The sequence below is a fragment of the Atractosteus spatula genome, chromosome 2 (genome assembly GCF_055471065.1).
Source record: "Atractosteus spatula isolate fAtrSpa1 chromosome 2, fAtrSpa1.hap1, whole genome shotgun sequence".
NCBI lineage: Eukaryota > Metazoa > Chordata > Actinopteri > Semionotiformes > Lepisosteidae > Atractosteus > Atractosteus spatula.
The window spans coordinates 45,466,239-45,478,133 of record NC_142707.1 but is presented as its reverse complement, the minus strand read 5'-3'; the positions used below and the strand labels follow the sequence as shown (position 1 = coordinate 45,478,133).

Sequence of the window (11,895 nt, the reverse complement as noted above, 5' to 3'; positions counted from 1 at the left end):
TAAGGCAGCTTACCAACAAGACAAATTGTCAAGCAATAAAAAAAAACAGTAAAAATAAAATAAACGGCATATGAACAGAAATTATTCATAAACGAAACAAGGTACAGAAATTATGCCAATGCTATATTTGAAGAAAAAGCAACAACACAAGCTACAAAAGTCACATCCATGCAGGATCTAAAGAAATAGTTTGAATAGCTGAGTCTTCGGGAGGCTTCTTAAGGTAGTCTACAAACAGGCCTGTTTGGTTTCTATGGCTAACAGATCCAAGGTTCGCATCTAGTTGTTTCTTGAAAGAAGTTAAAATATCTGTATTTCACAACATTACTGGACAACTTGTTCCATACTCCCACTACCCTTTGGGTACAGAAATGCCTGTTGTTCTTGGTTTTAAATGAATACACTTCACCATCCTGTAGTTTTCTCCTGTCCTCTTGTACGTTTCAGTGTTCATTCTGACAAAATGCACTGGGCTGACTTTGCCAGTGCCTGTTAGGATTCGGAGTGCTTGTACCAGGTCCCCTCATAATCTTTTCTTTTCAAAGCAAAAAGATTTCAGTTCCTTCAGTCTGTCAGTGTGTAACAGCGCTTCCCTTCATTGGTCCTGAAGGAACACTCTCTTCTCTTTTTTGCCCCCGCCTAATCATTAATCACAGGAATTGATTTAAGTTTTTTTGGGTACATTTGTAAATTTGCTCCCTCAATGGGTCAAAAGGGATTTGTAACCCTGGGCCCCTATCTGAGTTTCAGAATATCCCTCATTCAGGTGTGCTCAAACACTAACTAACAGCATTACCTCTGAATTCAGCCCATCTACAATCCTGACAGAAACTCTGCTAAATATAAACTCAAAATGAAGTTATAATCTAAATCCAACCCAGCCTAATTCAATATGCATTTCCAATTCTCAAAGTTCTCAGTGTAACATGAAATGGTAGCATTACCTCCCCATCTTTGTCAGACCAAACCTTTAACTTATTGTCAGGGCTGTAAAAGACTCTAGATTAGAATCAAGGCTGGTTATGGTCAGAATAATCTATTTATAATAACACTATGCAAATAACATTTCAGATATTGAATAAACTCAAGAATTAGTCACACAATAATACTATTATTTCTATCAGTGAATATTTTACAAGTAAATGTTTTAGATTTTGGCAAATACAATCATCTCGGTAACCATCATGTACAATACAGAAAAAAATATTAGAATATGTTTCCATTTTCCCCATTGTTTTCCACCCATGCAAGCAGAGCATGAGTATTCAGGTTTTCATATTCCTGTGATGCTCCAGACACATCAGCCATGTACTAACATTAATTTGTTGGCTGGTAAGTGACTTACATCTGCACCCACTTATACAGCTCAAGGATACAACAGCAGGGTCTCAGCTGGGATTAAAACCCACAGGGCCAGAAACCTAACAACTGCACCACTCACTTCAAAAAGCAGAACCCTTTCTGCTGGAACAACAAAACCTTGACATGCTAAAATGAGTGGCTATTACTTGGGGAGAATATGTAAAGCAACAGTTTGGACAATTCATCAGCAAAAGCACAGAAACATCACCCTTTGTATTACAGTTCTGGTTTGAAAACTGCCCCTTTCAACAGGCAACAGCTGTGTGCATAAACCTCAGCTATTCCAGTAGATGGCAGTAGTTTGTTTCTGAACCAGCCCAAACTTCTCATTACCTTCAACCAGCCTGATGTTTGAATAATCTGCCACAACCATATTGAAAATAAATATTTAACTACTAATCATGAAAACCTGTTAGTTGAACAACAGACTGATTATGACACTTATCAAAAGGTGACTGGGATTTCATAGGTACTATAAAGTTAAGGAAATCCTGCAAATGTAAACCTTTGACACAGTTTTAATGGCTCACCATCCGATATCTCCGGATCAAAACAAAGATGTTTAAGATCTATCTGTATAAAGGATTTTACATGTAAAACGAACATTAGATAAACACTCACAATTTTTAGTTTGGTACATTTTTTAGCAGGGTTTTTAGTAAAAAACAACTTTTAGGTTTAGGTTTGATTTGAAGTACTGACACTATCAAATGGAAAAATGCTCACAAACACAGAAGTGATGATTTCAAAGATATTTTACTTGTGTGTTCACCAGTCAGTGACAAGTCTTACAGATTTAAGGCAGTTTTTTTATTTGTGACAAACGAACAACGGGAAATTCTTATAAATTCCATGTTTAAATACCACACCTTTCCCTCATCTAAAATGTCATCAAGGAATATCGGGTTTAAACATCTGTGCCTGATGTCTAAACAATTTCATTATTCGAGTATTCAGAATATTTTTAGAACATAAAACATTATTCACTGTACATCTGGAAGATACATTTTGGAAACTGGTAATTGTAACTTTAAGGTAGGACATTATGAAGTTTTCATTATGATAATAAATAAATTGCACTGCTTCCTTCCTGGGCTGTATTTAAAAACATCTGTGCTTTCCCAGTGCATGCTGGGAGCTGATCAGCTAAGAGCCCTCACAGGGAGACTCTTGTTTGCTCCTGTCACCTTCAATCCAGTACTGCTCAGTCTGCATCTCAGTCAGACGGGACACCGTTCTCTGGAATGCAAAGATCTCCTCCTCACCGGTGAAAATAGACAGTTCATGTGCCGAATCCTAGATAACACAAAAAAGGATCTTTTTAGGACAGGGACGATCATCATCAAATCTGTTGATTAAAAAGTGTGGAGGTGGCTCTTAACATTCAGAAGTTGAAATGCTTGAAATCGTTCTTGATTTAGGCAAGAAAGAACTAAATGGGTAAGAGGATCAGTAACTTATGAAGAGTATGGGCTGGTTCTATCCATATGTAAAAATGTTATTGGGTATTTAGGGTAAATTTATTTCTTATTTCGAGAGCTAAGCAGGAATTTGAAGTGCTGACAGGTAAGTCTAAGGGGAAATCCTTGTTTGAAGCCACAGTACTGTAGGTCTTCTCCAGGGCACCCCTCCAGTAACCGCTGGGTACCTGAGGGCACTGGTTACAAGGAGGTGCTAACACCAGCAGTGGAAAGGAAAACAAAACCTAAGAAAGAAACATTTTTTTCATGAGGAAATAACCTCGAAGGGAAAAACAATGTCTCCCATCCTATATTTGTTCCTATATTTTCACACGTATAAGGAGAAAGAAATAACAAACAAGAAACTGAGATGCTACCACCCCAGACAAGGGCTTTTTCCTCCTCCTCGGAAAACGTGTGGCAGCCATGGGCTCTGCCACTTCCTGTTCTCCCTGAGCCTCACTCCTCTGCACCCAGCAGCTCTCCAGTCTACTGGGTTATTCTCCACTGGTGCCGAGATACAGACAAAGGGAGATACAGGACACTGTCCAGCCGCTGACATCTCTAAATAACTGTAGCTGTTTGCAAGCTAACCGAGACTACTGAAGTCAGATCTATAAGGACACAGGAATCTAAATATTTCTGTTTAATTCAAATCTAGTTTCATTTCATTTGCCCTTCATGTTCAAGAATGTAAGGTATATGGTACAGTTTGTCTATTTTATGGTATATTCACCGTTTTACTTACGTTTTGTGAAGCCTTGAAACACAAAACCGAAAAAGAAAGAGGTCATACAGTACTTGGGGATTGTAGCTGTTGTGATGGTGTTGCTGGAAGAGTTTAGTACAGGCCTCAAATCACAGACTGACTCTGGGAGGATAATCTTAGAGGGACAGGACATTCACTTACAAGGACAGTCTAAAATCTATCCTGAATACTAATAATTGTCCTGTTCTCTGGTCTTTATTCTTGTCTGTGTAAGCTGAGTGCTTGATTTTATAGATATGATACCTTTTATCAACATCGAGCGCACTATCAAAGTATCTATCAAAGCTAAGGGGTACAAACAGCCACGAACTTGCTATGTGTACATTTCAATATAACAAATACTGCACACCTATATACCCATACCTATAATTATTCATTCATGTGCAGATGTTTTTTAAAATTGACTTCACCCTTGCACTCTTGCATGTCATTGATCATGTCTAGTTTGCTTTTAAAATGAACATTAGTTAATTAAGAGATGTGCCACACTAATTACCTGCGATGTGAAAAGCTTTTAGGTTTAGATAATATTACAGTAATTATTATAAGCCTGGAATGTAAAGGAGGAAGAGTTAAAGTGAATGGCCATACACTCATACAGGTATAAAACAGAATGGCAAAAGGGAATCATCAGTATAGAGTACTTCAATAGCCATGTAAACGTACATGGAAGCACAGTAACTGAATAAATGTATCTGGAGGTGAAGAAGTAAATACTGTAGATATATGTATTAAGTGAAAGAAGAATGCAGCTGTCAGGAGTTTTTACATTTTTCTAACTATGTCATTGCATACGCCTCCGAAACAAGTGCTGTATTTGCCCCGATATATACTGTAGGATGGAACTGTGCAAAGAATATCATTATGTTTAACTGTTGATATACTTGCATACAGTAGACATCAGCTGGCATGTTCAAAGCAAATTGTTCTTTTCAGGTTGTCAATGTTTCTTTGCCATCCTCTTTAAAGCATGACAAAAGTCACAAAGGAAAGGCTTCAGACTCACAGATAGGCAAGCACTTCTGATGGCCAGAGGAAAGAGCAGTGAGAGGAAAATTGCTCACATGGCTGTTGGGGAAGGACATTTCAAGTGTGCAGACGAGACCCCAAAATCTCTTTGCGAGTGCTGAGATAATTCATGATAAACAAACATTTGAGATAAATAGCAATACTTCCCTTTAAACTCCCCTTGGTCTTGTTCTCTTCTTTAGTGTTTCCATATCTCAACTGATTATGTGTATATGCTTGAACATGTATTTTCACCAGTTGTTGAATGATATGCATCAATAATTCTTTTTTCAGGTTAATGGAGATATAATCAGTGTATAATAATATCTTAAAAACCTTTTATAATGATAAAATAACAGTTAAAAAAATTGCAAAACTGGATGTTGTGAAGATGAAAGAAATGCTAATTGACTTTCAAAGTGAGGTATGGCATTATAAAATAAATGTTGAAAACACTGAATGCATTAATGCTAGTAATTTGGTACTAAATGTAAGGAAAAAATGCTGAATGCATAAAATACTTCCAGAAGTACAAATAAGGCTTACAGTCCAAAACGTAGGCCAAGTTACAAGATAGGAAACTACCACTAATTTATCTTATTTTGCTTGTTTGGCTGTGAGGTGTTTTTGATCCAAGAATCTCTGTGGTAAACAGTTAAAATGACAATTCCTCATGACTTAAGACATTCAGTTCCTGTAAACCGTGTGAGATACCCTTCAGATAGAATATTATTCTAGGTGCTCTCTTCAGTGTAGCTATTTGTGCATCGTCGATGTAAACTGATGACCAAGAACTGTAGATAGAATTCTGGGTGAGACTATCCAGATATGTGTCCCATATACTTTTTTTACTCTGCATCTTAAAATGTCCTTATTGCTTCCCCAGATTATCTGGATGAAAACAAACAAGTAAACAGAGCCACCTACTGTAAGTCCTTTCTATATGTAGCACATTCACATTCAGCACCACCCATATATTTACTTTATAGATTCATGCTACCCTTGTGTAATACTGTGCCCTTATTACCATTAAAATTCATAGAACATGAGCCCATCTACAAATGAAGAAAATCAAATGTATTTACTGTAGTTATTTTTTATTTTTGAATCAGCAGTTAACCACTGTAAGAGGCACACCCAAGTGGGGTGTCCCTGCTCCCATCCAAATCACCAGCTGATTCTTTACTGTACTGACATTCACGTCTTGGCCTGGAAGATCACGGTTTCTTCTGCTTTTCATTTCACCCTGATGTCTTAATGACTCTGAATCAGTTATTCACTTAAACTCACGGCAATTTATTACCACTGCTTCCATGTCTTTTGACATTGGATGAAAGGATGATAAAAAATGTGATGGACTGCCGCCCACCAGGAGCAGCAGTTAGGATCAGTGGCTCCTGTACCCACTCAGCCAGACTGAGGAAGGGCAGGTAGGTTTCAATGCACTCACCCCTCTAAGCCATTGATCTATTTTTTTTGACACAACGCAAGGTCTGCAGCACCTGACAGGAAAGGAGCGTCCTGTGCCTCACTGACGTCACCAGAAGCCCGCAGGCCTAGGCAAGTCACAAGTGGGCTGTTGTGCTGGGTGCTGAAAAAATGCTAGCCAACTCATCTCTGGCAGAATCATGCTAATTATGTGCTCTGCCGCTTGGGGAATCAGGGTTGCAGTCAGCAAGTGTTGTGACCAAGGCTTGAACTTGAGATATCTGGAGTATTTATCTATTTTCCAACAGAACATCTCATGCACAGAATTTGTCATTGTTCATCTCACAGGAAAAAGGACTATTACCTTAGGATACTACAATTCGATTATTCATTTGATTATTAATGCTTCTAGCTGCAAACTAGAAATGCATGAACCACTGGGTACAACAGAGCCTGAAATGAAACACTAAAGGATATTTCCTATGCAGCCCTAGACATAATGGCAGCAAAAGTTCTTTGCATGACTTGGGGCATTAAGTGGACATGGGTCCCTTTTGTTTGTGATTAAAATGTGCTGATGAACATTGGTGATCGGTAAACTGAAGAAGAGTCCTTGTTTACCCTGCTGAGCCCAAGGTCATCCATGAGTATCCTGTGGGCCTCGTCATCACTGCCTTGCTGGTCATGAACAAAAATGCTCTCCAGCGGCGCGTTGGCTAGACACACAACCCGCACCTGGAAAAGGCAAAGACACCGCTGAGCTTCGCAATCGCTTCTGATTCCAGTGGGATTTACATGATGCTGAAGCCACTACATTTCCCTCTCTCCTTTCCACCAGTTCTTCATGTAGCTGAGCTTCAGGACCCAGGACACACATGACTCCAAACTGTTGCAATGGGGTGAAAAGGCAACACCACAGAAACCAGGGTAAGAAGTGAGTTTCTAGAATAGACTACATGGAATAAGAGAAAATTGAATATATATATCTGACAGAAAGATAGGCTGATTCTGAGAAATAATACAAACCTCTTAAAATGCAAAGCCAGGAGAGAGGATTACTAATGTATTGCTGAAGTTCTTGTACGACTGACAAACCCAGCATGTAAAACATATTGTAACAGAGAAACATTGTAGAAAGAAGTACAGAAAACCAATCTTTGTTAGTTTTCTCAAAAAATTGATACAAGTAACTAATAATTTATCTTTAAACCATAAACAGCAAATAAAACCATTTAATTGTAGGAATATTTATTGAGGAGGCATAAAGACACTTTATGAACCTGCTTAGCTGAGGGTCAACCACTTGGCTGAAGGAGTAGGAAGTTAGGACCCCCATGCAAAGTAAGGAGTTAACCAGGGATGCAGAAGAGAGAGAATTTGACCATAGTATTTATCATTTTTCTAGGAAGTGACATCATGAAGAATGAGGAGTCAGAGTAGCAGAGCTGAAGCACACCTTGGCTGCTGTCACGCCTTTCCAACTGTTGTTACAGACTCCATTAAGAAGAAAAGACATTACAGTGAAATAAAGCCCCTTACTTTGTGCTCGTAGAAGGCATCGATGAGGGTGATGAAGCGCCTGGCTTGTGTCTTCTTGGCCAGAGTCAAGAGGGGTATGTTTCGGATAAACACTGTGTCAAAGTGCCTGCACATCTCCAAATAGTCACTGGCACCCAGAGGCTGCAATGCAAAGGTTTATAGTTTTAACAAAAAGGTCCAGAAAAATATACGAAACCTCTTTATAATGAAATGTCTAAAAATAAAACTTAATAGAGTAAGTTGTGAATAGACCAAGGAGAGATTATTTTTGAACCTTGTGAGGGTCAGTATTTTATCTCTCAATTTCTTGTTCAGTTTTTCAGTTCAGTTCTTGGCCCTGGAAAAAGCTTAAGGTTTAATAGCGCAAAAGGACTGAAAGCTTCTTTATCTTTGATCAATTCTGATCCTGAGTCTCAAAATTGCTAAATTGAAGTGAAGGCAGCTATTCAAAAAACCTCACCACCACACACAACTCTTCCCTGAAACTAAACATACCTCAGCTACTTTCTGCTACCTCTGTGAATACCTACAACCATTATTATACATTACTGGTGCTAAATAATGTATGTGTCCCATAAAGGAAAACAATGAGATGTATATATTTTTGCTAAGCACATGTCTGTAATTTTACCAATTTGTTCTAATCCAATAGAAAAGTGAGTAGACTGAGTAATGGGCGATGTGGTGGCTCTGTGGGTAAGGATCTGCAACTGTGGCTGGAAGCTTGCTGGTTTGTATCCCGTGGCCGGCAGAGGAACCCTACTCCGTTGGGCCCCTGAGCAAGTCCCTTAATCCCAACTGCTCCAGGGGCACCGTATAAATGGCTGACCCTGCGTTCTGACCCCAAGCTTCTCTCGCTTTCTGTGTGTCTCATGGAGAGCAAGTTGGGGTATGCGGAAAAATAAATAAATCCTAATACAAGAAATTGTATATGGCCAATAAAGTGATCTTATCTATCTTAAGTAGCCTGTGTGTTTTTTACTCTTTTATTACCTGATAAAATAGTTAGGCAGTCTTCAGATAGTATGCACATTATGTCTGGAATAGCAAAATCTAGACAGTTCATAGAGCAAAATGCATAGAGCAACACTCTATCCATTTACCCTCTCTTATCAGTGAAAGGCATATTCTGGGTGAAGGGCTGAGGCAGCTTGACATCTGTACTAAGAGCAGGGGGTGCATGAAGGAATCACACCCTAAACAGGACACTAGAGCATCTCAGGGCACACACACAAGCACAATGGGACAATTTGGACACTGATTGACCTAGGCAGCTTGTCTGGAACAAGGAAAGTTTTATGAGCACAGAAAAAGATATCCATAAAAGCTGAATTATGTAATAACACATTAAATGTTGTACTGTATGGAAAATACATATTCCTAAGTGCAGTAATGAAAGTATCTTTGGTCCAGCAAAAATGTTATTACTTTGGAAATTATTCTACAAAGTTGCTCTTTCTCAACAAAATTCTTTTAAAACATGAAATTATTTCAATATCTGAAATGGGCAATTATGCTTTTTGTTGTGTACAGTACATTATTTCAGTAATGCCTGAGAACATTTAGGAAGTTTTGGAAGTGATCCTGAATGTCATTGGGTTTTCAAGGAAGCCGAACACACAAGCAAAACACTCATTATCACATCATCTTTGGTATGTACAGGGAATTGTCTGAAGAGCTCTTGTAAATGATTATCAATTTAAACTGTTTTGTGGACAGTTATAAAAATCCTATATACATTCCTGTTTTGACTCTTGTGCCTACCAACAAAAAGTTCAATGCATAAGTTTGGCACTCCAAGAAACAGTTCATAAGAAGATTAAATGGCAATTAACTGCTGGATAGTTAACTGAGAAATTTAGAATGATGGAATAAAAATGTGGAACTCACTTCATTCTCTTACCAATTGGTAACAACACAAAGAAAATCTGGTTAAAATTACTCTAGTAAACTGTCAGTTGTTGTGCTTTTGAGGAAATAAATCTTCTTCAAAGTCTTATACATACCAATGGGTGGAACACGAAGTTGTTCCAAATGATTCTTTCACAACCTATTATTTATTATCAATAACCAGTTGTTGACACCACCTTGTGCTATCATGACAAGCCCACCCTCTCCAGCTTTCACACTTATGGGTTTCTCTCTTTTTACTGCAGTTGATCCCTACCTACGTGACTGATTTGGAAGCTAATGAGACCAACTGGACCACCTGTGCTACCTGTACTTGGCTTCTTTGCTCTTTGTCCATATGTTACTAACCTCATCATTGAGTCCTTCAAATCTGGACCTCTGTAGGCTTAAACTCTGCTGCTACCACACCTGAGTAGAAACAAAAAATACCATACACCCCCAAATACTTTACAATTTACAATATTGTCCTGTTTCTAACATGTCCTTCTTTGAAAAAAGTCTTGAGTGGACAGAAGCAGCAAAATTACAATTTAATCTAGCATTTAATGAGGCACCTGAAATGTTTCAGTGAGGTTTCAACCCTTGTAGAGGTAGTTAATTGTGCTGATGGCTTCTGACTCTGGGTTGCTTAAGATTTTTGTCTGCTTCTGGATTTAAAGGAGAACTCTAGTCCACATTTTTCAGACTGGTTATTAAAACTCAGTAACAAAATAAATTAACCGATGGTATCGGAATATTTTACAAATTCTGAATTAAAGAGAAACTGCTGTCCCAATTTCTCAGACAAGTTATTAAATATTGGTAACAACATAAATTAATTGATGGTATCCCAGAATTTTACAAAATCGTGAACTTTGTGAAAGTACTGTGTGGTTGCCATGTTGTCTCACCATGGGTGAGAGCAAGGGCTTGTGAGATTTATATACATAAAACTAGCTCGTTCTGCTCACTAGTCACTGTAATGACTAATGTAATGTGATGTACAAGCAAATATGTGCAGCAGACATTTCACTGAAGAAATGTTCCAATGTGATCTGGAGGCAGAGTTAACAAGTAAAAATTATTTGTTGGCAAAACCATCTCAAAGTCGGTATGTTGAATTCAATTCAGTTGCAGTCTAGTTAAAGTTAAAGTATCTAAAAAACGTATATATAAATTAATATAGTAGCAAAATTTGCTTTGGTCTAAAGTATGTGCTTTATTGCAACTGACAATATTTGAAATATTTTCTATTTGGGATTGTGTATTGAAATTTTTGCTGCTTTAAAGTTTACATGATTATGAAGCCTGACAATTCGTAATATGAAATATATTTTCATTTCAGATACTGAAACAAAACGTCCCCAGTCCAGGTGCCAATCCTACCATTTTGTCCATAAAAAGCAACCAATGAAAAAAGAACAGAGTGATATCAGTGCTTCATATAAAAATAGAAAATCTACAGTATCTTCACAATTTAAGTAACCTTTTTTATCATAATTATGATTAAGACAAGACCCAAATTAAGATCTGCTGAATGATATTCTGATTATTTGTTTTATGACTAAGAGCAATATTTCTATTGGATTAAAGGAGATGTATTCACAAGTGTGCTTGTTTACAATGAAATAGGACTGCTTCATGACACCGAAGTTTTGTTGCCTCGTTCTGAATCACAGACAATGATGGCAATATAGCACTGTGTATATCTGGAAATTTTGTCTATTTTGTGATGTAAATTGAGGGTTTTACAGGTTACTGTGTAAATTGTACTTTCACTGTGGTTTCAAATGAACTCATCAATGCTGATTCTTTATAACTCCAAAATGTAAAAATAGTGTTGCAGTTCCCCTTTAAGGGCAGCTTGTTATATGGTCAAACATGCCATCCTACTAGAAAGCATGGAAAATTATTTAAGGATCACCGATCCTTTCCATGACTGCTTTAGCTCCTACTTGTCATTCAGGAAGAGATTTGTAATTATTGGCTGTTTTAAACCTGTTGTCCCACTTACTGCGGGTGTTCCTCAGGGTTCTGTGTAGGACCTTTATACTGTACATTAGGATTTGCAAGTTGACACTGGTAATTCAGATGAGTCATGTTGATTACTGAGACCATGCTGACCAAATCAGATACTACTACTGTGGTTTCTCAAACTTTATACAAAACCACCTTTGCAAAACTGGATGACTTGTTAAATTTGGTAATATCAAATACTTAATGGAAGTTAAAAAACGTTAATAATACTATTATTCTGTCACTTGAAGTGCGAGTTAGAAATATTCAAAAGGTATCATTCTTCCACCTCTGCAACACTGTGTATGACCCTAGGTCTGCCCATCTGATGGTGAAATAATGATACATTTATTGTATCAAGAATGGACTAATTAAATGTCTTATTTACTGAATCTTCTCAGATACTAATAATGCTCCTGTATG

General features: G+C 37.7%; 1 protein-coding gene across 1 annotated transcript in view; it reads right to left on the bottom strand.

Annotated features, from left to right (window-relative positions):
* Positions 1-2,137: 2,137 nt before the first annotated feature.
* Positions 2,138-11,895, bottom strand: part of afg1lb (AFG1 like ATPase b) — a 54,210-nt gene continuing 44,452 nt past the window's right edge. The window contains exons 11-13 of the mRNA XM_088932084.1: positions 7,567-7,707; positions 6,649-6,762; positions 2,138-2,658 (exon numbers count right to left, since the gene is read on the bottom strand). Of these exons, the coding sequence (XP_088788210.1) occupies positions 2,509-2,658; positions 6,649-6,762; positions 7,567-7,707 (405 nt within the window). The 3' untranslated portion in view covers positions 2,138-2,508. The remainder of the gene's footprint in view (positions 2,659-6,648; positions 6,763-7,566; positions 7,708-11,895) is intronic.